Below are 26719 nucleotides of genomic sequence, written 5' to 3' on the forward strand. Positions count from 1 at the left end.
ATTTCGTAGTTTTGTTTATTCCTTTCAACAGCGTTCGCTCCCATCACAACTGAAGCGCGTGTGAAACAAATCGAGATAGTTGGTAAGCTAAAAAATGTGAGGGCTACAGCAATGCAGCAGGTTTAAGATTGACCCCATTTTAGGGCACAGATAGACTTTACTTGAGTGATGCTTGGCAAATTCCACAAAATAACCGTCAAATACACTCTAAAACGAGAATCCTATTCAATACTGGATCCATTCATGGGTCATTTGTCTCGGTTGTGCAAATTTTCCTCGAATGCAGATTCCCCGAACTACATTTCCCCTAATGATCCATTTCCCTGAATCACACCATTCTTTATTCTATTGGCGGTTCTTTCAAGTTCTATTGCTTCTCACACTTGATGAAACAATGCTCTACGAAGAACAATAATGTAACACCTTATTTCCATTGTTGCTCGTTGTTTGTAGAACCAACTTGACCCTAACGATTTGTCAAATTATGGTCGGCTAACTTTTTGAACAATCTAGTCCCAAGGATCACTAACATATTGTGGTAAGTGATCATTTTGAAAAAAAAACAATGTACAGTTTTTTTCGGGAAATGGGTCACTCGGGAAACTGACTTTCGGCAAAAGGGCCATTCGAAGAATAGTAGCACAATCATTTGTCTCTAGTGATTCAGGCCTCTACTTCTAGTTCGTTTCGGAAAGTAGTTCTTGTTATTAGGCCAGTCACTCTCTTTTTTTTCGATTTATTACTGAACAAGTGTTATCTTTGCTTGGTAATCTTCCGCCATCCGTCGTGAAACAGCTCGTGATTCATGCAAATGCAAGAGGCCATTTTATTGTTCGTCATTGAGTCCACAAGGCCTTCAACAAGATTCTGGTACATACATAGGTAACTTGTTGCATGTTTTGAGAGTGAGACAAGAGTAATCACCCAATAAAAATTCTTAAGCTTTCAACACATAACACGTGATATTTCCAGTACATAACTCTAACATGTTTTTGTTTTCTCTTTATATTTCATGTTTGTTTGTTCGCTAACCTGTGTGTGGTCCAACCAAATGCTTTCCCAACCAACGCCATCCACCATCATCCCACGACCCTAATGTATTCACACGCATACACATGAACAACGAATTTGTTTGTGTGGGTTCAATGCTACTAGATACTCTGGTAGTACCAGCACTTCCTCCGGACAGTACAGTAACTTCAGTAGTTCCAAACTAAAGGATACACCCGTTTCTACGCAGTTCGACAGGTTAGTTATATTTTTGTAGAACTTTTAAGCTGTAAACTGTCATTTGTGTTTATTAACTATTGCTAATGAAAATGAAATTATGAAATTGTATAATCTAATTTGGGTGTTCTTTTCTATTCGCAGCGTTTCGTCCAGCACGGTTTCCAACAACAACAGTGCGAACAATAACAGTGTGTCGAGTTCATCGTCCTCGCTGCCCAATAGCTCCGTGGTATCCACGACAAGTATGAGTTCACCATCGCTTGGTTTAACGAATACTAAAGTGACCAATTCCACAGCTAAAAGCAGCAGTAGCAGCGGAACTGGAGTGGTGCCCAACATACCAATGGTCAGCCCATACATCCAGCCGGGCGTGCCGTTCTATCAGCAGCCACTCTACTCGTACGAAGACCTGCAAATGCTTCAGCAGCGTATGTCACATGTGCCTGGATATTACGATATGAACTACCAAACGCCGACGAGTCTCGGTGCGGCCGGTGTGCGCGACGCTAACCTCGGTTCCGTCGCGTACTCAACCATGTCCGATGGTCGGTTCACAAGGACCGATAACAACTCGTCTCCTGTTAGTAATGTTCCAAGTACCATGTCACAACAAACAGGGTCTGGTGGTCCTATGTTGAACCTGCCATACGCTTATTTTTACGGCGGCAATGTGATGCCCGGCGGCTTCCAATATGGCACCCCAGCAGTTTATCCTCCTGTTAGTAGTTAGTTTGATTATTTAGCATTCGATCGTAGATTTTTGACTTGTTGTCTTTTTTGCATGTTCTTCTCACTCAAATCTTCACAAAACCACAATCATGATGCCCAACAATAACAACACACAAATCTTCAACAACCTCTATAGCAACCCATGGCGACGAATGCGACGTCCGGAGGGCAGTTCCAGAAGCCGGCGTACAACAGTGGTTATGGAACTAGTGGCTACGACACGCTGAGTCAGTCGGGGCAGGATTATAACAAAAATCCCTACCCATCTTCGGGTGTGGGACAACAGTCCAAGGGACAGACTGTATCGAACCAACAGTCGGCAGGAGGAAGCGGTTCCGACATAGCGCCGTCGATGTATGGCAAGAGCCACGTCGCGCTAAACAAAGTCAATGTAAGGTTTTAGATTCCACATCAAATGAATTTTCTCTCGCATCTATCCACGCACATACTTACCGGTGTACTTTTTTCGTGTGTCTTTTGTTCTCTCTATATTTCTCTTCTCCAGTCGTACGAGAAACAATCGTTTCACTCTGGCACCCCGCCACCTTACAACATAGCTGGAACACAGACTGCTGGTGCGACGTCCGGTCAGCCCTACGGACAGCATCTCTATATTCCGCAGATTCCGACGCACCACAACATCAACATGCATCAGGCAATGCATCAGGTATGAAAACCAAATTAGTGTTTGCGCACTTTTGCTATACTTGTTATGTATGTAGGATGTGTATGCAACAGTTGCTCTCAGATTTGGCGATCACAAGTGGTAGGGGTTCTGCTAAAATACATTGAAACGTTAAGAAATATAATCGATTTAGTTAAAACTTTAGATATTTTTGTCGTTTTTAAGAAATTACCTAAAAAACACGTGATTTCCAAACCATCTTCCAATAATACGAAAGTTACTCACACTAAGAATCTGATTTTCCAGCTTCAGTAATGTTTTCACTGGATTCAGTATTTTATCTATCTTTTCACTTAGTTCTCAACCAGAGCTGCCACATTACCTGTATTCCGTACACGAAAAAAGTTGGCACCCCCTCGTTTATTTTGCTACCTCAAAGTATTTTACTAGGACTGAAAGCTTAAAAAATAGTTCCAAAAATAGGGTCTGGTACGTTTGGCATAAGGCCGTTTGGCATAATGCCATTTGGCATAAGGACGTTTGGCATAAAGGACACTTGGCATAAAGGACATTTGGCATAATGGACATTTGGCATAAAGTACGTTTGGCATAAAATGATTTCAGTAAAAAGTGAACTACATACTTAACGTAAAAGAAGGATAAGTATATAAAAGAAGGATAATACATTATAATGCATTAACTTTTATGGATATAATATGCAGACAAGGATGATTTGCTGGAAAGAACCATTACCGGAATCTAAATTGCTTGTATCGATGAAGAACAGTCTATATACAAAAGAAGGAACATTCCCCTTCCGAAAAAAATCAAATTCAGGGAAGCAAAAGGTTATTTCGAAAATAAGAGATCCAATATAATGCACCAACAACAAGTTTGCCTTCTTTCCCTTGAAGGCTGTTCTTTAATTTTACTCCAGAGGGAAAACATATTTCACATATTCGACACCAACATTTCAAAAGGGCGTAACTGCTTTTGGAATCATCACCTTCTTTTAAAGCTGTGGATCATGTGTTATGATTTCCATGTTTTTCACAACAAGTACCAGATGGGAAAAACTTTCCTCTTTCCGACAACCACGGTGGTTTGAATGTAAGGGAGGCAGTACGACCTACAGCTTTGAAAGAAGGTATTACTTCCAAATGCAGTTACGCCCTTTTGAAATGTAGGTGCCGATATTCTTTATGCCAAACGTCCTTTATGCCAAATGTCCCTTATGCCAAATGTCCTTTATGCCAAACGTCCTTTATGCCAAACGTCATTTATGCCAAACGTCCTTATGCCAAATGTCCTTATGCCAAACGGCCTTATGCCAAACGTACCAGACCCCCAAAAATATACTATTTTTTGAGTTAACAAACTTGTTCCATTGCCTTGCGGTTTAAAAATAAACGAGGGGGTGCCAAATTTTTTTTTTCGTATACAACCCTGTATGTGGCAGCTCTGTTCTCAACAGCAGATATAACTCGGTACACTCGGTAATCAATCAGTAACGAAGTTCACCGTTCATCTGTAATTTTTGGCAGTTCATTTGCAGACTAGCTTGTTAACTCATTTACAGACTAATCAGCAAAAAGGATAACCGAGCGTACCGAGTTAAATCTACTGTTGAGAACTCGATAAAAATATGGGGAAAATACCGAGCTGATCTCAGTGTATACATTAGTGTGGGACACGCTTGTATGGAAAAAATAAATCCTCGCTCCAGTCGACTTTTTAGATCCCATTTAGGCCCCATATGAAATGTACAAAATTTCAGCGCAATCGGTGAAACTATAATTTAGCGCAAGCGGTTCAAAGTCTACATAGGATTTACTATGGGAAAAGTTACACTTTTGAACAAAAAATCCCAGAGGTCGCCCTTTGTCTCTTAAATTCAAATCGATCAACGCTTCTTGTAGAAATAACATTTATGAAACTTTCCTTCGAAGACCGCAAAACGATTGGATGCTTGTGGAAAAAGTTATTGATTTATTACCGATTAGTGATCCAACGAACGGCTTTTTGTTTTGTTTGTTTTGTTGTTGCATGGGGTGGCGGGAGGCATCACCACCCCCAGAAACATCAGCAACCAAGGCAGCAGCTACAGTGCTGCTGATAAAACAAAATAAAAAGCCGTTCGTTGGATCACTAATCGGTAATAAATCAATAACATTTTCCACAAGCATCCAATCGTTTTGCGGCTTTCGAAGGAAAATTTTTAACCGCTTGCGCTAAGTTTCACCGATTGCGCTGAAATTTTGTACAGTTCATATGGGACCTAAATGGAATCAAAAAAGTCGACTGGAGCGAGAATTTGATGTTTGTCCCATACTAGTATACATCCAAATGGTTATGTTCTAGTACCTACTACCTTCTGTATTAGTACAATGAAGATCACAACATCACAGAATAACAAAGCGAACACGAGTGAGTTCGAGTCTCACCGAGAGGACGTGTGAGTTTTTCGCAAATTCCACTCCAATTTGACCATCTCTCCCTCTGCCAGTAGGGTAGCGAGCCATTTGGGCAGTAGCCGGTATTTTGGGCACTTTTCACTATAACTTAGTCAATTCCAAACCAATTGACTTATAATTTTGTACACGGCTAGATACTAATGATACTAATCATGAGTAATCATGAGTTGAACCAAATTGCGGTTTCTGAAGCATCGGGAATTTTGACTGATGTTTTCACCCACATGGAAATAATTTACTACGGGAAGTCTCGGGTATATGGAAGCCACGGGTATTAGCTTTACATAAAGTGGTAAAAAGTTTACATGTGCACCAAATTTAATTGAAAAATTCAATGTCAATAGTGATTTTAATCTTAATTTGAACCATCGTAATCATAATTTGAACCAACTTTAATCTTAATTTGAACTACTGGCGGCAGCAGCTCGAGAATCTCCCACAACAGCCAATTTCGTGCTGAACAATAGAAAAACACATGGATCTGCTAATTCCCATAACTATTTTTCATTAGGCAGTGGAATTTCAACTTAGAATGTTTAAACTCTTCAGGAACTTGGAAACTTAATTTGGAATTTTTCATCCCTCAAGAGTAAACAAAACAACCACTAGCGCAGTCTGTTGGCCAACACTGGAAGCTCGCCCCCGTTTACTAGTTCAAATTTAGATTACAAATGGGTCAATTTAAGATAACATTCTCCAAGTAAGAATTACTTAAATTTGATAATTTTATAACAAATAATGCGGAATATTATTCGGTTGGTCGATTCTACGATAAATAAGCTTTCATTTGACGTGTTCACATATTGCGTGTGATACAATGCATGAGCTGTACGAGTGCACCGAAAATGTGTTTTCTCTGGAGGGAAATGGGTGAAATCACAGTGATTTTTCAATTTTTATTTGTATTAATGTATCTTAAATGAATTTGTATTGTTCTCAGCTGAAAGGTAAACCAAATCTCTGAAATGTAAATGTAAATATTAAATGTAGTAACGTTGAATTCCAGAAATAAATTTAATTGAATTGAATTGAATTAATCTTAATTTGAACCAATTTTAATCTAGATTTGAACTACTGGCAGCAGCAGCTCGAGCAATTCCCAGAAAAGCCAATTTCATTCTAAACAACTAAAAATCACATCTGCTGATTTTCATAACTACTTTTCATTAGGCAGTGAAGTTTCAACTCAGAATGTTCGGAATTCTTCAGGAATTAGGAAACTAAATTTGGAATTTCCCATCTCTCAAGAGTAAACAAAGCAGCAAATAGCGCAGTCTGCAGGTCAACACTGGAAGCTCGCCCCATTTACTAGTTCAAATCTAGATTACAAATGGTTCAATTCAAGATAAGATTCTCCAAGTAATAATTACACTCAGGCAAATAAACCTAAGATTATCATAAGGTCTAAGTTATGAAATGGTCTTTAAACAATTCATAACGGCTAGATTGAATTTCATAAGGTCGGTTTATGACGCAGAATCGACTCACAGTTTGGCTTTTATACACATTTAGCACCACAATATTCTCAAGCGTCGATAGCCGCGTGGGTTGGGCACGAGCTCAGTGATCTCGACGTTCATGGATCGATTCCAGTCTGCATCATTTTACGATTTTTCTGCTCTTTTCATAAGTTTCTCTCTCTCTCTCTCTTCTTGGCGTAACGTCCTCATTGGGACAAAGCCTGCTTCTCAGCTTAGTGTTCTATGAGCACTTCCACAGTTATTAACTGAGAGCTTCCTCTGCCAATGACCATTTTGCATGCGTATATCGTGTGGCAGGCACGAAGATACTCTATGCCCAAGGAAGTCAAGGAAATTTCCTTTACGAAAAGATCCTGGACCGACCGGGAATCGAACCCGTCACCCTCAGCATGGTCATGCTGAATACCCGTGCGTTTACCGCCTCGGCTATATGGGCCCTCATAAGTTTATCTTATGTAATTAGGTCATAATAAGCATGTTTAATTTTCATAAGCTATTCCTATGGCATCCATACTTTACAGTTATGGCTAAATTTCATAAGGTATTTTGATGAATTTAGGTAGTTTACTTCGCTGAGTGTATACATAAATTTGATAATTTTATGACAAATAATGTGGAATATTATTCGGTTGGTCGATTCTGCGATGAATTTGTTTTCAATTCACGTATTTACTTATTGTGTGTAATATAATGCGTGAGCTGTACGAGTGCACCGAAAATGTGCTTCCTTTGTGGGGGAATGTGTGAAACCGCAGTGATTTTTCAATTACTTATTTTCAATGAAAAAAACGCTTAATTCAATGATCTCAAAGTCAATGCTACTAGATTATTTTACGGAAAGCCATTAACCAACTTTTTTGCGACAATATTTGCCCAAAAAGTGTGTCATTTTAATGAATTTCGAAATGGTTCAAATTAAGATTACAATGTGACTAGTTCAAAGCTAGATTTCTTACCCTATACGTATCTCATCACATTTCAAAAAATGATGTCCAGATTTGTAGCTGTGAGCTGAATTATTTGTGTATGGTGAGATCTTGGCTGAGATGATAAATTCTTCGTTACTGCAAACAGCCTGGGTATTTATGATTCCTTGTCTAATTTGATGCTGTTTGAGCGAAACTTTGGGTAGCTGTGTTATTTTCTCCACTTCTTGCAACTTAAACAAGCGTGTTTTGGCATACAAAGAAAAGTGCATTTCGACTATGCCGAATGTCCATTATGCCAAATGACTTGACGTCAAAGGTCGCGCTCCGCTAATGTAGCATTACCAGAACCTTGAATTTCATGTTGTCATTAATTGTAGATTCCTGATATGTTCCCTTATTTTTAACTTTGTGTCTTGCCAGTAGCTTCGAACTCCAATTTTCGGTAGAAACATTTGCAAACCCCCAGTAGTCTTTTTGTCTAATTTCATTACATCGAAGTTGGCTCCGTTGAACAAGTTTGAGAAAGGAATTTCTATATCGTTCTGAACGGTTTTTTATCCCTTCAAGTTTCATGATCAATTTACTAGATAAAAAGTGGAAACCGTTCGATGCATCTTAGCAGAACCCCAACCAAGTTGCTTTAGCTTTTTTTCTGTAGAAGTGGTAGAATCGTGCAATAAAGTAATATTAGTAGCCTAATATAGCAAATGTGATCGATAAGTTCCAATAATGGCTGGAACTGACAATGCAATATCTACAAATTCCAAATGCGCGCGTCAACTTAAAACTACACTCATTGCACAATTATGGGTCACACACAATTATTAGTCACTTTCCACTTTAATAGATAAATACTAATTAATTGCAAGCTTTTGTAAGCTATTATTATTTTTCGCACATAAGTTGATTTGTTTTGTGTCACTATACGTATCGCACACAGGCTTATACGTCAAAACATACATATTTTCAATGATTTTTTGTTCGGCGCAAAACCATCTCTCAAAGTAACGCTTCGATTGTGAATATCGGAAAGTGCGTGCGCTGCTTTCGTAAGCTCTGTAAAAGCGAACTTTAGTCATTTTCAAGTGCAAAATGGTTTCGTTACCAGAACAAAGGTATAATTTACGTTCTAAATGTAGAAATTCATGTGTCTGCAACTAATTAAAGCTTATTTCAGGCAAAATTTATGTGACTCATTATTGTGCCAAGGAACACCGAAAATCACACAATTATGGGTCACTTTTTGTGCAGCATAATATTGAGAGTTCAGCGTACATGGGTATTGCATACTTTTAGGCGTTTATCGGTGGTTGTGTTGGAGATTTTGTCCCAATTTTGAAAAATTGATTCCAAATCGTGAAAACATGCTTCATTAAGAGGTTTGAGACCAGTTTTAGATTCTACTATAGTTGATCTATCGAGAATAAGTGATCATTCATTGAAAAAATAGTCAAAACATCATTGTTGAGCCGATTCCTCTTGAGTGACCCATAATAGGCAACAAATTGACCCATAATTGTTACACAGCCAATTTTGACCCATTATTGTGGTTTTCATTATTCATCAACATTTTAGTAATTTTTACCGCCTGAAGTGAATTTTACAAGCAGATTTTTATATAAAACGATAAAAAGGAGTTACAATGAAGAGAATATAAAATAAAAATAATGAAAATGTTTTTTTTTGTATGAAAAACGATTCATATTATGAAAAGTTTGTTCCTTGAGTGACCCATAATTGTGCAATGAGTGTATTTAGAAATTATAAATTGAAGCGATATTTTCAACATCTTCGCATCATTTTGTGTATTTATAAGCGTCTCATAACGTATATTTTATTACGTTGCCAAATAAAATAAAACAAATACATATAACAAAATTTACGTTTGAATGGCCTTTTCTTTTTGGAGTGCCGGTCAGAGTGGATGCGTCACGCGGTGCGACGCGGAAATTTGCACGCAAAGAAATAACAATCAATAATAAGAAGCTGTCAAATTATATGACAAATTAGCGTCGCGTCGCGTGACGCGTCCACTCTGGCCGTACCCTTATGTTGATGTCCAATGAGCCTAATTACCTATGAAACCGAAATAACCATTATGAGAATTTTGCAAACAGTGACAGTTTTATTTTTATTCCGTCACTAGAAGCTCTTTGAGTGATGAAATAAAGTCTTAATCAAATTGTCCAATTTTGTTTTTCATCGGTACGACTTCGGCATAAATTTTAAAAAAATGTATTAAGATCGTGAATTACTAATTAAACTTTAGTCTGTGCAACATACATAATCAAATACTGTAGATAAAAATATATGTCTGTATGTAGACACATTATTGCGCTAATAAATGTATTCGTCCTCAACGACTTATTTTGTTTAGTGAGCACGTATGAACGAAATAAATCGGTACCGTAACGCTTTGTTTTCGAATAGAATTAATTTTGAAGCATCAGATTGGCTTTGCTTTGTGACCTTAAATTCCGATTTTTAAATTATGAACGAAAGTGTGGAAACAGTGGATTAGACGTGCACAAGTGCCGAGTAGTTACGATTTATTATTTTTTTTAAGTACTAAATCCACTTTTGTAGTTGTTTGAGTATTGCGAAATTACTATAGTGATAGGGTCTGGAACCATTTGGGCAGAAGGACCTTTTTTGGGCATTTGATGCTATAACTCAATCAATGTTACAACAATTGACTTATCTTTTTGTACACGGTGAGCAGCGTTAGTTGTGTATAAAATTCATGTAAAATGGTAATTTGACTGAGTGCCCAAAATAGGTCCCATACTCTGCATCCACTTGGTCACTGCGCTATGTCTTAGTCATATTGAAGATTCTAGATTGAGTTTAAATAAGGGCGAAAGTAACATGATCGATTTCTCTTCATCGACTCTCTCTTCTTCAAATTAAAGTGACAAAATGCAAGTAAGGTTGCATTTTTTGGCCATAAAACGCTAAACGCTTGTAACTTTATTTTGAAGAAGAGAGCGTCGATGAAGAGAAATCGATCATGTTACTTTTGCCCTTATTTCAACTCAATCTAGAATAGTAGAAATGGAACCAATACCGGCCTTCAATTGTTGGTGTTAAAGACGCCATATAAATTCTTCTATTTCTTATCTGCTACATGTGCTACATTGATTGTTTGTTGTATGTTAGTGTATGAACGATTCAAGTTGCTGTAGATTGTGTTCGCATGTTGTTTAATGTCTTGTTTCTATTTTTCTATTTGGTTTATTTTTCTTTTCTTTCTTTTTTCACACCCAAATACAAATAACGAAAACACAAATAAAAAAAAAACACTTGTCTTGATTTTGGTTGAACTGCAAAAATAAAACTACTCGCTCATCAACGCCATCTAACACACAAACAACACCGCACGATTCTCGGGTAAATGCGTACAAACAACCCAAACACCCAATGCGCGACGACTGACGCTGGTGCTGGAACTTTGTGTCTCTCTTCGCTTGATATCCGCACGATGAAGATGGACAATAGAACTTATAATAGTGGTAGTGGTGTGATGAGGGTAAGTAGTTATTTTAGCTTGTATAGATTTAGCACTTATTTTTATATTGGACGCTGTATGTAGTCGAATATTGGATGCTTAATTTTTCATACTAAAATAACAAATTTTAACGACTGTAACCTGCGTAAAGTAAACTTTCATAATACAATTTTCGTCCATTTTCAGGATTCCAACAGCAGTGGTCAAAGACCACAATCGAACAGCCAGGGCAAGACTGCAACCAAGCAAGGCTATTCTCCGTCTTATTGGACTGGGCAGAACTAAACTACATGTCTACATTTAAACATAATACTAAAGCTCGTGTAATGTATTTGATGCGATTTGTAATAAGCAAAAAAACGGACACAGAATAAAACAATAGCAGGTACATTCGAACATTCATCCAAATAAATCTTCCCACATTTCGTTGGGAGACCTTCGTTTAAAGCTGCCCAAGTATAAGACAAAAACAAATAAAACCCCGTTCGTGCGGAACGCTCTCGTTGAAAAAGATTGGATTCTATGAGAAAGATGAGAGAGAAGCTGGAGTATTTCAGAAAATTATAAGCGAACAAAAGATCTACTTAAAGGTTTTAAGTTGACGCTGGTGTTGATCGGAATAAAAAAAAAAACAACTCAACCGTATTTGAAGTAAAAGAAGCTATTGAATGAAATTTAAAGAATTACACGTTCACAAAACCACACATTCGTAAATAAACAACCAGGTCAACAATATTTCATACACACTGTCTCCGAAGCGAGCAGCTGCAAGTATTTTCAATTTTCGTTAAATTTTCTCATTGAATGAAAAAGTCTTCTTTTAAATCTTGTTTAATTGATCCAGATCGAATCACACTCTTAAAAATTTAAGAAGAGAAACAATAGAAAAAAAAAATACATGCGTCGCTACAAGCGAATGGAAACACAGTCAACTCTCTTTCACGCGGTATGATTCACATATCTATATCGAATGATCGAGAGGCGACTGTAGTGTACAAAAAAAAACGCGTGCGCAGTGGCAAACAGACAAAACATAAACACACATAAATTAATAACACATGTTCTGTAATAATTTAATTTAAATGTAGAAACGAAATTTCTAATATACCTGCACCGAGAAAAATTTCTACTCAATGACTGAGTTGGCCTTACTCAGAAATCGAGAAATCCTTTGTTTTCTTACTCAGTTTCGGCCAAAAGTGGGACAACCCATTGGCAATGGGTTGTCCCACTTTTAACGGAAACTGAGTAAGAAAACAAAGGATTTTTCGATTTCTGAGTGAGACCAACTCAGTCACTGAGTAGAAATTTTTCCCTGTGTGTAAACATTTTACTGTGACCTATTCAATCAGTATCACTATCCCTTAATTTAGGTTATCGTAATCCGGAGCCGCATTGATCAATTTAATATCAATTTGACGGATAACATTAGTAGCGATTCTAATACTCAGGGTTGTGCAGTTTCAGGATGGTTAATGTCGAACGACACTCGCTTTAACCATCACTTCATACGACAAACGCAGTCCATCAAAACATAATCAATTCACGCAAAAGCCACTCAAGCCAACCCTCGTTCAATGCAGAGTCAACCACATCCAGCAGCAGCGATCGTCTCTTGTTATCGAACCACACGATAAAACACCGAAGCGAGTTTTTGTTCTACGCCTTGCATTCTATTCATAGGGCGTGCTATGTTTGTGTTTGCTACGCCATGCAATACTACTTAACAAATTGACCTTCATCCTAGCCCTTTCTGATGAGAGTCGCCCAGCAGTGAGTGACATAGCTCTACGTCGAAACGACGGTAAACAAGCGTTCGGTTGCTCGGGAGTTGCGCAGAGAAAGAGCGTGGCGGCGGCAGCCACCGTATCAATGCGTTCGTCTCGAATGTGTTCGTTAGCAACATAGAGACGGTCGGCTGTAGCGTTGATAGAGGAAGAAGGGCAATGTTGATGTTGCGGCTTTTTTGTGTTATGATGGTGATAATGCACAAGACTGCTAATACTATTAAAAGAACTTCTGCGAAAATAGCACCGGAAGGATCTCTATAGAGATGAGTGACATTTCAACACACGAACACTAGCGCGAATTTTTCCTCACACAAAAGTGCACGCCGATTCAAAGGCTATTAAGATTGCATATGCAAATATTACCCAATCGAATTGGGTAAAACGGGTAAACAATGATAGACCTAACGTCCGGGGTAAGAGTGCAAATATTTTCCTCGCAGTTTCACAACTACATCTACAAAAAGGCACGCATACATTTGGACGTGATTACCTCTATGTGGCAGAATTTGGCCCAACAAATATGTATAAACTTTCCGAAAATTAAAAAAAAAATCCACTTTGGGGCCAAATTGATCAGCATACATATCAATAGGACAGATTGGTAAAGTATCTACTAGATTTGTAGTAATGAGCTGAATTTCAGTATGGTGAGAAGGTCATTTCTCCGTTTCTGAAATGAAATGGTGCAAAAAGCATGGATATTATGTTTCCTTGCCTAATTTGATGCTGTTTGAGCAAAACTTTGGGCGACAGTGTTGTTGTTTTCTCCATTTTCTCCATTAAACAAAATAGTTATATGTTGCGTACCATCAACGGCGGAGAGCAGATGGAAGACGGGGCTTACGGAAGGCGAATGCATTATGAGCTGCATCAGCTGCTGAGAGAACCTATCATCGTCCACACCGCGAAAATTGGGAGGCTACGGTGAGCGACCCGTATAAACTTTCCGAAAATTAAAAAATCCACTTTGGGGCCAAATTGATCAGCATACATATCAATAGGACAGATTGGTAAAGTATCTACTAGATTTGTAGTAATGAGCTGAATTTCAGTATGGTGAGAAGGTCATTTCTCCGTTTCTGAAATGAAATGGTGCAAAAAGCATGGGTATTATGTTTCCTTGCCTAATTTGATGCTGTTTGAGCAAAACTTTGGGCGACAGTGTTGTTGTTTTCTTCATTTTCTCCATTAAACAAAATAGTTATATGTTGCGTACCATCTACGGCGGAGAGCAGATGGAAGACGGGGCTTACGGAAGGCGAATGCATTATGAGCTGCATCAGCTGCTGAGAGAACCTATCATCGTCCACACCGCGAAAATTGGGAGGCTACGGTGAGCGGGTCGGCTCACGTCATCAGGATGTCGGATAGCAACCCGACTAAAATAAAATGGTTCTCTAGACCGGTGAAAGAAGACGAGGTGCGCAACTAGCTAAGTGGGTGGATCAAGTGGAGGACAAGTTGCGAACCCTTCGCAGAGGATGGAACTGAACGCGCACCCATGGACCGAGTCGAATAGAGACGACTCCTACGTACAGCAAAGAACATTCAGGCCTTAGTCTGATCGATAAGGTAAGTACATGAAGCCGGGTTGGTCAATAACTGTCCAGACGTGCAATTCACGGGCGTCGTAGCATTCATCTTGTTCCCACTAAGGCGACGTGAAACATCGTAGAGACGGATGTCGCCGGTGTTTGCGGCTTTCTCGCCTTCGTCGGCTACGGAATCCACGGCTTGGCGTTCCTTCGCTCCTCTATCTTCCTCCAGGTGTTGTTATCTGTTACCCAAATTATTCTCGCCGGTGGTGATGAAGGCGTTCTTGATGGCGCTCCATTGATCTTCTACGCTTTCACCTTCTGGAATATCCGCAGCACGGTTCTCTAGCTCAGTGGTGCTCAGGTTCATGTATACCGCGGGCCAAATTGAGATTTTGCGTCTGAGCCGCGGGCCGCAGGATAAAAATTATCTTGATATTGATCTAACTTTATCACAATTTTATTATTAGAAAATTATAGATTTTTGGATAATTTCGACAAGTGTCTCTTGCACTTCAATTCTTTCAAATTTGACCATTGAAGACATGAGAAAGGGAAATTCTTTTCAATGGGGCACGTTAGGTGTAGTACTAGATTTGTAGTAATGAGCTGAATTTTAGTATGGTGAGAAGGTCAATTCTCCGTTTCTGCAATTAAATGGTGCAAAAAGCGTGGGTATTATGATTCCTTGCCAAAATTAATGCTGTTTGAGCAAATCTTTGGATAACTATGTTGTTTATGTTGCAAGAAATGGAGAAAACAACAACACTGTTGCCCAAAGTTTTGCTCAAACAGCATCAAATTAGGCAAGGCATCATAATACCCACGCTTTTTGCACCATTTCATTGCAGAAACGGAGAATTGACCTTCTCACCATACTAAAATTCAGCTCATTACTACAAATCTAGTACTTCACCAATCTGTCCTATTATATGAATGAAGAATTAAGACGGTACTGAACTAGTTTGTATATTTCAAAATCTACGGCATTAATCCGAGCGTCGACTCGAGAGAGATCTGGTAGCATCTCCAAATAAAAGCATTGGGTTACATATCGCGAAATAATCGTCGGGCACATAACTATGAAAAAAATTGGATACATCATAATTTATGGCCTTTATCATAATTTTAATCGCCAGATCGCCGGATGGCAAAATAATTTTCTTGAATTACATCATTCTCCTCACGTCCGTTTGTGTCATCCACACTGCAATATAGCCTACTACAGAAAAATGTCGAAAAAATACTAGTTGCAAGGTAAGTCAAAAAAAGGTGAACTTCGATGTGTCAAATTTGGGGACCGGGGACCGAATGAAGTACTAGAAGTGGTCCCTGGTTTAAACCTAAGTGCGACGTCTTTATTGGGTCTTTGACAACACTGTTGCCCATTGTTTTGCTCAAACAACATTAAATTAGGCAAGGAATCATAATACCCGCGCTTTTTGCAAAATTTCATTGCAGAAACGAAGAATTGACCTTCTCACCATACTTAAATTCAGCTCATTACTACAAATCTAGTACTTCACCGATCTGTCCTATTGTAATGGGGCACGTTCGGTGTAGTACTAGATTTGTAGTAATGAGCTGAATTTTAGTAGGGGTAGGCGGGGCATAATGAGCAGGTGGGGCATAATGAGCACCTTGTATTTTCACTGTAAATCTTCAAATTAACAAAACAAATTGCTTGATTGTAGCCTAATCATGTAAAATCCAATGAGTTGATGACAACACGCAGAATAATTTTGCCTAGTAGAACTTAAAAACCTGACAATTAGAATTAATCACATCTTGTATATATTGAATCAATTCATCTATTCGTTTACTTCAATAAAGCATATTTTTTAAAACAACAAATTTTTGAGTAGACTTGAACATTGCTTCTAGAGTTTAATTTCAAAAGTAAATTATTGTCGTTTAAAAAAAATAATTTTTAAGAATCAAAAATAATTATTGTCCTAAATACAACTGTCGTCATTTGTTGTTTACAAAGCCAACAAGGAAAAACTATTGTGAAATAACGACAAAAAGTGAAGTCAATAACTATTATGAACCTTTTGTACTCTTTTAACCCTCTCTTACCCATGGTAGCACAGGTGATCCACTACTTTGCACTGTTCATTTAACTCTAAAACAAAAACGAGCAGAGAATTTTTGACCAAATCTGGCATAATAGTTCATCAAACATATACAAACATCTGACGAAAAAATGGGAATGATCTAACTTATCCTGTATTTGTATGAACAGTGCAAAGTAGTGGATTACCTGTGCTACCATGGGAAAGAGAGGGTTAAATTTATCAACCCCGACGCGATTTGTTGCAAAACCTCAGAGATGCTTGAGGTCTATGGATTATGCTATTAGCAATACTGATTGAGTAAGTTTTTGAGGTTTGTATTGACTATAGCTTGATATCCATATTTCTTTACGGTTTAGCACTTTAGAAAAGTTGAAAAATCTATTAATGATCGAACGGACCTCCCAAATTGATTCCTGATGCCGGTAAATTGCAGTATAATAGGACAGATCGGTGAAGTACTAGATTTGTAGTAATGAGCTGAATTTTAGTATGGTGAGAAAGTCAATTCTCCGTTTCTGCAATAAAATGGTGCAAAAAGCGTGGGTATTATGATTCTTTGCCTAATTTGATGCTGTTTGAGCAAAACTTTGGGTAACAGTGTTGTTGTTTTTTTTTCATTTCTTGCAACATAAACAACATAGTTATCCAAAGTTTTGCTCAAACAGCATCAAATTAGGCAAGCAATCATAATACCCAGGCTGTTTGCACCATTTCATTGCAGAAACGGAGAATCGACCTTCTCACCATACTAAAATTCAGCTCATTACTACAAATCTAGTACTACACCGAACGTGCCCCATTGTTAACATGTAAACTATGTAATGCTTTTTTCTCTTATAGTTCATAACAATCAGAAAAAAAACACATCCTGTGGGACGAGCAACTTAGGAAGAATTACATCCGCGCATAATTCAACTGCCTACAAAGTTTCCAAAAATGTATTTTTGCAATTGCGTTGCTTATTTCCCTACTTTTCAGTCGCGGTAGCAATCATAAAACGGCCTACTTTTCTTCACTAAACAAAAGTGCCGAAAAGTGCTACTTTTCGGCACTCTTTTGAGAACTGAAAAGTAGCACTTTTCGGCACCTTTGCTTACGCACACTTTTTACTAACTGGCACATTTTCCGTTGGTACAGCTGTTACGTCTACATCCACTGAGCACTCGCCCGAATAAGGAAGATTTAGTTTGGTGCAGATCAGGCATATAAACACTAGCTGAAACTCCCTTCTCTTGTCCATACTGCTGTTTGATTACGACGGAAGAATGAAAATCTGTGACACCTACTACGCCATAGCCTACCTGATCAAACATAATAGCCGCGCTGTCGTGCATGAGAATTTCCACGTGGTTCTACCTGATTTCCTGTTTGTCAAGCTAGGAAGATTATCCTGAATGAGTATTCTTCGCAATTGCAAAAAACTTTGTATGCAACTCGTTGCAAAACTCGATTTTTTCAGCACTCGTCGTATTTATCCAACTCGGCAAGCCTCGTTGGATAAATGTACGACTCGTGCTGAAAAAATCATCATTTTGCAACTTGTTGCATAAATAACTATTCTTAAATAGATGTGTGACCTTCCTCATAATGGTTCTGTGAATTTAAAGGCATAATAAATAGCGTAAAAATGTGTACCTGTTCTTTGTTTACTATTTTTAATAATAATAATGATAAAAAAACAAATCGCAAATTCAACAAATATCAATTTTAAATTCAATACAATTGTTACTGTGGTACCTTGTGGTATGCACATAATAAATTATTGTATTACTGTATTACGTTTAGCGTGTATGTTTAAAATTGAGTATCTGTCATATGTTGAGATGTTGTTATTGTTGTCTGGAGTGTGAATCATTGTATGTAATATTGAAGTATCGGTAATAAAGTGTATACAAATAATGAATACAGTTGTTGAATAATCATTACAGAGAAAGATTCTCACATTGGCGACGAGAACGGTGAACAGTGCATGTGAAATTAGTTTAATTTCGGTTCGGGAAGTGTTGTCTTTGGAAAAAGAAAGAGACGAGTGGTGTGTGTGTGGTGCATGCAGAGTGGTGATGACCTCCAGGTGATGACTTGTAATTGAATTTCAACATTGGAATCAAAAAGGTAAATATTGTGTACTAACTGTTCAATATGAATCAAACAATCTATTTGTATCTTCGACTAATGACAATGATCAACCTGTGAGAGATTTTGATGGTGATCGGTATTGTTTAGTTTAAATCGATGACAATCACTATTGTCAGATAAAGAAATAAAGAACTGTGAAGAAAATCTAAGTTTTGTTGATTGTGATATCGATACTCGTTGAATGAGGTTGTTCTCCTAAATCTAGACTTAAATGCTGAATGATGAATGAAGTATTGATTTGTTAACCGGATGGCCGAGGAAGGCGTAGAGGTGAAACAATATTTTGAAATCAAATTTTGCCGTTGCTGTTAAAAGCCAGTGAAGGCGATGAAAGCCAATGAAGGCGATAAAAGCTAATGAAGGCGACATTCTTGAAATAGCCGTAAAAGGCGGAAAGGATTACAGATAGAAAGCCGTTGAAGGCGGAAAGCAGAAAAAATGTTATAGGCAGAAGAGCCGACTAAGGCGAAAAACTCGATGGCAGAAAGATCCGTCGGAGAATGAAAAGCTGTTGAAGGCGGAAAAAGCCGTTGAAGGTGGAAATGCCGTTGAAGGCGGTAAGACCTGAAAGGCAGATATAGTCGATTCTTTGTAGAGCCGTAAAAGGCGAATTGTGTTATTAAAAATTAAAGTACTAAAAACGCAACAGTGTCGTAAATTTCGTAAGAAACAGATTACCAGCCAACGCAGATTTAAGGGTTGTTTGCAGATCAGAATGAATTTCTCGGCCAATCTTGATGCATGGGAAATTCCTTGGCTGAATCGCTTAAGAAACCGTTTTTTCTTCGATCGCAGTACGCAGTTGCGAAGAAATGACAGTTCAAATGGCAGTCACCGTAGAATGTTTCTGCCAGGAATCGTTCTAGAAGTTTCTTGAGCGATTTCTCTTGAACTCCAATCTGGGCTTTATAGTTAATTGAACCATTAAAAATGAAATTTCACACCAATTAAGTGGCAGCTGAGAAGGCGAAAGACAAAACTAAACTTTAGGCTGAGCGTGACTAGAAAAACAGGAAAGAATCGTATTTGAATATGTTCCAAATGCGAATATAACTGAGCAGATACTGAGATTGTTGTGGACCCACCTCAGGTGATATATATTGAAGTTATCATTGCTCAGTAAAGTATAATAAGTCTACGAGACGTAAAAAGGGTTGGCTCTGGCAACCAAATTAACATGAAGACATGATTTAACCAATGCTTTGTCCTCTTTTACAAGACTAAAAATGTAACTTCAAGAAAATTAGCATCAATGTGTGAAAATTAACATCAAACTGTCTTGGTAGTTCGCAAGATAGGACGTCAAAATGACAGTTAAAGCATTCGTTGAAGCTAGACGACATATTCAGAGCAGTTGCTAACCACTAACCTGTTAAGTACCATGCTAGTCAAATGGCTAGTTGAATTGGATATTTAAAAAAAAACGGACAATAAAAAATGAAACTTTTCGGCTTAACTAGAAGTCTCAGGAATTCGAGTAAAAAGCGCTTTATAACCTATTGAATGCCACTTAATGTTTATGCGATTCAAGTGAGTTCTTGAGTAATCACTTCTGAAGTCTTTGAATATAAAATGTATCGGGTGTGGTCAGGAGGGGCATTTTGACTTATGATTGCCTAACACTGGATAAAGTGCCCTTGATAGTGCCATTTTTGCTAATGAGTGGGCCATCTTGCCAAGAACTGTGGAACAAGTTAGAGAACAAGGTACAGCAGTACGCTCAACAACAAATTCTGCACAATAATTTACTTACAGGAAGAGACAAATTTTGATCAGTTAAAGAAGTATTGAAACGATTATTGAGGAGAATAACGTACAGTATATCAAAAGCACAAGATATTGGAATAATAAAAGATAATCATTTCTGTAACTGCAGGAATAGATATATCTAATGAAAGCTGGATTATGCGGTTTGTTTTTCAGTCGAGCTTATTTTTGCAAACAGGTACCATTTACTAACATGCTACCTTGTTTGAATTTTTAGATTTCATACACTGCAAAAACTGCAAATATTGTATGCATGTGTCGCACACATAGATTTTTGCAATTTGTCATAGATAACCCTTTTCATGTGTAGATGCACATAGTTCATATAAGGTCCATCGATTTTATGTGTGATCCAGCGTGGAAAACGAGTATGTGTGTACAAGTAAAATTTATATCCATGGATTTTTACCAATAAAAATGTGTGTACATGTATGAGTGATATTTGTGTTAATAAGTTCATTGAAAATTTGAATAAAAACGTGCTTTAAATTGTTTCAGTACATAGAAATGAATCGTAGAGGCAAGCGTAAGCGCCATCATGACACAGACAATCATGGTCAGTGTGCACTAAATACGTCAGACTTGTAAGCGTTAAAAAAATGAGGATGTATTTCATCGAAAAGATGTGAAATAAGTGATATGATAGACAGATGATTGGGCTTTGCAAAAATGCAGAACATTCTAGTCCGATCCAACGAACTGAGAATATTATCAATATGATGAGCATATGTAGAAAATCAGAGTTACTTAAAGATAAAAGGCTCTAAATTTTGACGCTACATTGAATGCGAATAATTTGAAAAAGGTTCGCTGAAATAGCTTCATTAGGTATCTAGAGTGAGAACATAACATGTTGAGGGGCTTTTGCAATATTTTGGAGGTACACCATTAAAATAAGTCCTACAGTTCAGAGCCCAAAAGAGCGACATCAAAGGAACAAATTTTTGGTTCTGTAATGTTAAAATAGGTTTGATTGAGCACGAATCACCAGTTAATGCGGGAAAATATGCATCGTAGAATGTAAACCTATTGAGCGACCAAACCGTAAAAATAAACTCATTCAGTTTGAAAGGTAAATGGTAAATCATGAGAATTCCGAAATTATCGGAAATATGATTCCTAAAAACGTGGACACCTATAGGTATAGGTATAGGTGAACCGTCGGAAAGTGCTTCAATAAGATGATCGATTTATTTTGTTACCTGGAGAAAATTGCTTTGTATATAATAATTGGCTACTGGCGGTGCGAAAATTGATGTTTAACCTACTTATAAACATAGCAACTCGATTTAGATTAGTGCTATTTTCAGCTCTTAAGTAGCTTAATGATGCGCAATACCAGCAACCGGTTTAAATTTACGTGTCACAACTGCAACTTTGCATGTGCTTAAATGCGTGACTTCGATTTGGTACTGCGACGATGATGTATGTATTAAGAATTTGAGATAATTATAGGATTACAACAGCTAGTGCGGGTGCGAGTTTTGTGAACAATATGTATTAAATATAATTCAAAAACTGGATGTTTTCAAGTTTTCAAATTACTATTTAGCTAAAACAGGCTAAAACTAGTATTACAAATATTGCTTTGGACAAGTGACGTTTTTCGAAATCGTGATTTGATTTAAAAAAAGTATCAATCCCTTCGATATTTAGAAAACAAAATCTATAAAGCCAAACTTCTGAATATATTCTGAATAAGAAACGAGTTTCAGCGAAGATCGATAAAAAAAACATGAAATGAAATAGTGTTTGTATGACACTTGGACACTTTGGATCGAAAACGAGTTAATGGATATTGATAATTTTTCCACTGTAACATTCGTGCAGTGTTCCGACATATTAGTTAAAAAAAATGTCTGAATAATAATCTGAATATCCATACCTTTTGTATGAGATTCTTCTATGAAGGGACATGTCAAAAAAATATCAGTGGGCAGTATACAATGTTTGCATGCTAGCTGTCATTGAAAACATTGGAGAAGAGGAAAGCAATTCAATTAATTCATCAGCAAAGGTAATATTTAGCTTGACACTCAGTATTAAAAATATTTTGGGATTTGGGAAAATACTTGGGTCAAAATAATATTTCTTTTTAGGTACAACCATAAATAAGGGAGAAGTAATTTACCAAAATGCCGAGCAGAGATGGATGACCAAATGGATGACTGTACTACTAATTCTGATTTGAGACTGAAGCGAGACGTTCATAAACTGAGGAGACTATAAGCGAAAACAACGTGGAGTGACCTTGCTGCGAATCTGGAGAAAAAACAAGATGTGGTACCTTGTGGTATGCACATAATAAATTATTGTATTACTGTATTACGTTTAGCGTGTATGTTTAAAATTGAGTATCTGTCATATGTTGAGATGTTGTTATTGTTGTCTGGAGTGTGAATCATTGTATGTAATATTGAAGTATCGGTAATAAAGTGTATACAAATAATGAATACAGTTGTTGAATAATCATTACAGAGAAAGATTCTCACAGTTACAGTTATATCAATACATTGCATTTGTTGGTTTGACAAATTTTAATTTCTGTTTCAACAAAATTTATCATTTGTCGATGACAGTTGTCAATTTTAAGCAATTTTAGAAACAACAAATTTATTTTTCGAAACTAATAAGCGTTATTATTGAATCAAAAAAAGTTACCGGTAAGCCCTGAGTCAATAAAAAATTTGTTGAATCTATGCATAATACTTTTGCTTTTACAATATATTTTTCTGCGTGAAAACATTAGTCAAAAAATCTGTTTACCTTGAAAAATTAATCAAAATGCGTAAAGTGGTCAGTACTTCTTCAGCATCCCATCAAACCCCACCCAACTTCCAACTCCAGATATCTATGAAGTGGCCCAAGTTCTTGGACATGTTCTGAGTAGATATCTAATCAACATTTCCTCCCCATCCCCGCTGATCGTAAGGACCTGGCCAGGTGTCGAGAGTCCGTTGAATGAAAGGTTTGTCAAATCCCAGGCAACTTTTCTGGCGCATTAAACGCCTCTATCGACAGCCACCCCAGGATGTGTACGGTCGGCTATGCTATGCTATGCTATGCTATTCCCTAGGCCAATGAAACGTATTTGTAACACTTTTCAACTATTTGTATAATTATTTTGTTGAAAAAATATGCTTCAAAGAGTTGGTAGTAGGGTGGGGCAAAATGAGCAACTAGTATAAAAATGGAAAATGGTAAATATCTTTAACAAACAAATTTTAATTTTGGTTTTCTCTGTTTCGATGCATATAGTAAGGTGTTGTCTGTAACTTTCAATTTATTAGCTTGAAAATTTCAGTATCTGTATATTTTGTATCACCGTTTAAAAAATCCTCAATAGAAGACTCCTTGGAACCCCACAGTTCCTTACGAATTAAACCCCGTAATCTCTTCAAATTCTCATTGATTGTTGCCAGTATGCTTTATCATTGACAAGAATAGACAATAGGACAGATCGGTGAAGTACTAGATTTGTAGTAATGAGCTGAATTTTAGTATGGTGAGAAGGTCAATCCTCCGTTTCTGCAATGAAATGGTGCAAAAAGCGTGGGTATTATGATTCCTTGCCTAATTTGATGCTGTTTGAGCAAAACTTTGGGCAACAATGTTGTTGTTTTCTCCATTTCTTGCAACATAAACAACATAGTTATCCAAAGTTTTACTCAAACAGCATCAAATTAGGCAAGGAATCATAATACCCACGCTTTTTGCACCATTTCATTGCAGAAACGGTGAATTGACCTTCTCACCATACTAAAATTCAGCTCATTACTACAAATCTAGTACTACACCGAACGTGCCCCATTAGTATTTGATTGTGTACAAAACTGGTATTGATCATTCTGCCCCACCTAGGGTGCTCATTATGCCCCACCCCCAAAACGCAACTCGCGATTTTATACGTTTTTATAAACATAAAATTTTACAACATTTTAAACTATATTCGGAATTTCAACGATTGGCTTTTGTCAGTTAAGGTTCATATAAGGATTGAACGTTAAAATTACACATTGGATGCACATAATTTACTGGATTTGATGGCAAAATGCTTAAGCTGCGCATTATGCCCCGCCTACCCCTATGGTGAGAAGGTCAGTTCTCCGTTTCTGCAATGAAATGGTGCAAAAAGCGTGGGTATTATGATTCCTTGCCTAATTTGATACTGTTTGAGCAAAACTTTGGGCAGCAGTGTTGTTGTTTTCTCCATTTCTTGCAACATAAACAACATAGTTATCCAAAGTTTTGCTCAAACAGCATCAAATTAGGCAAGGAAACATAATACCCACGCTTTTTGCACCATTTCATTGCAGAAACGGAGAACTGACCTTCTCACCATACTAAAATTCAGCTCATTACTACAAATCTAGTACTTCACCGATCTGTCCTATTATGAATCGTCTGTAGTAGCGAATCATTTACTGCTACTTATGGCTTCTTCTTCTTCTTGGCGTAACGTCCTCACTGGGACAAAGCCTGCTTCTCAGCTTAGTGTTCTATGAGCACTTCCACAGTTTTTAACTGAGAGCTTCCTCTGCCAATGACCATTTTGCATGTGTATATCGTGTGGCAGGCACGAAGATACTCTATGCCCAAGGAAGTCAAGGAAATTTCCTTTACGAAAAGATCCTGGACCGACCGGGAATCGAACCCGTCACCCTCAGCATGGTCATGCTGAATACCCGTGCGTTTACCGCCTCGGCTATATGGGCCCTCTTATGGCTTATGGTGTGTAGATTCCATTTTCAAAATCTAGCATCAAACATAATGTTTGCCTATAGGCTATTGCTCTCTATTATTAACCACACAAAAAAATTGTGGAGAGTATTGAAACCAATTTTTGAAAGAAATGCGACTTGAACTTGTTTTCAATTTCACATCCGCAAGACCGAATATTTCAAAATAATGATTAATTTTACAGTTAGGATTAACATGAACTAAAATAATTTTTATGCAATTCAGTATTATAATTTACATTTTATATAACTCATTTTGGTATCATAATGGCCAACTTTTCCGAACTGGTTCATAATACAACTGAAATGAGTTGCATTATGAAAAAAAACATTGCATAAAATCAAAGAATAAAAATAGAAAGAATGCCCTCTCTTGTCTTTTTCTATGCAAACGTCAAGCGACAAGACAAGTGGCGCTCTCTAAGCGTTTAAAGGTGGAAGCTCTATGTAACAGTGTTCGTGATTTGTTATAAGAGAAGGTGGTGTGCGTATGTTTTGGTTTCCGCATACAATCAGTAACGCACACTACCGCATGAAGGTTGAACTTTCATCCGCAGATATCGCTGCGGTAGTGTCCCCCCGAGCATCAGCGGAGTGGGCTTTCTTGATATTCTTATTCTTTGATAAAATGTTGTATGGAACTCGTTGCAAAACTCGATTTTTTCAGCACTCTTCGTATTTATCATGCTGAAAAAATCAACTTTTTGCAACTCGTTACATAAATAACTATTAACACATCTTTTTCAATCATGAAAAATTATTAAAAGTATTGATGTTGAAATTGAAATCATTTTATCATAAATGAAAGATAGACATTTGCATAACATTGAGCATTAAAATCATATTTTTTTCATCATTTTGAAGTTCAGTAACTTTTTTCCAAAGTACTCTGCGGGCCGCATTCAAGAGCTTCGAGGGTCGCATGCGGCCCGCGGGCCGTAGTTTGAGCACCACTGCCTAGCTCGTCGACGAAGGATGTTCCAGTCGGCATGTAACCGGCGTCCGATTTTTTTCCTCCTGTCAATGGACCCTAGAAATGCACACTAGTATGGGACACGCTTGTATGGAAAAAATAAATCCTCGCTCCAGTCGACTTTTTAGATCCCATTTAGGTCCCATATGAACTGTACAAAATTTCAGCGCAATCGGTGAAACTATAATTTAGCGCAAGCGATTCAAAGTTTTCATATATGGATTTACTATTATTATTAGTATTACTATACTATACTACAGGATTTACTATTATTATTAGTATTATCTTTATTAACGAGATTTTCAGCCCGGGGCCACAGGATTTACTATGGGAAAAGTTATACTTTCAACCAAAAAATCCCAGAGGTCGCCCTTTGTCTCCTTAATTCAAATCGATCAACGTTTCTTGTAGAAAAATCATTTGTGAAACTTTCCTTCGAAAACCGCAAAACGATTGGATGCTTGTGGAAAAAGTTATTGATTTATTACCGATTAGTGATCCAACGAGCGGCTTTTTGTTTTGTTTTATCAGCAGCACTGCTGCTGCCGTTGTTGCATGGAGTGGCGGGAGGCATCACCACCCCCAGAAACAGCAGCAGCCAAGGCAGCAGCTACAGTGCTGCTAATAAAACAAAACAAAAAGCCGTTCGTTGGATTACTAATCGGTGAAAAATTATTAACTTTTTTCACAAGCTTCCAATTGTTTTGCAGTCTTCGAAGGAAAGT

At 37.5% G+C, this 26719-nt stretch overlaps 1 protein-coding gene across 14 annotated transcripts in view; it reads left to right on the plus strand.

Annotated features, from left to right (window-relative positions):
- Positions 1-12087, plus strand: part of LOC134288267 (protein lingerer) — a 41036-nt gene extending 28949 nt beyond the window's left edge. For 5 of the 14 annotated variants that reach the window (XM_062852573.1, XM_062852574.1, XM_062852572.1 and 2 more), the window contains exons 7-12: positions 1156-1248; positions 1372-1948; positions 2096-2350; positions 2465-2626; positions 10956-10997; positions 11163-12087. In XM_062852573.1, coding sequence (XP_062708557.1) covers positions 1156-1248; positions 1372-1948; positions 2096-2350; positions 2465-2626; positions 10956-10997; positions 11163-11261 — 1228 coding nt within the window. In that variant the 3' untranslated portion in view covers positions 11262-12087. The remainder of the gene's footprint in view (positions 1-1155; positions 1249-1371; positions 1949-2095; positions 2351-2464; positions 2627-10955; positions 10998-11162) is intronic. The other 9 variants (XM_062852577.1, XM_062852578.1, XM_062852580.1 and 6 more) reach the window with 6 other exon arrangements.
- The last annotated feature ends 14632 nt before the right edge of the window (positions 12088-26719 follow it).

This window comes from Aedes albopictus, chromosome 2 (genome assembly GCF_035046485.1).
Source record: "Aedes albopictus strain Foshan chromosome 2, AalbF5, whole genome shotgun sequence".
Classification (NCBI taxonomy): domain Eukaryota; kingdom Metazoa; phylum Arthropoda; class Insecta; order Diptera; family Culicidae; genus Aedes; species Aedes albopictus.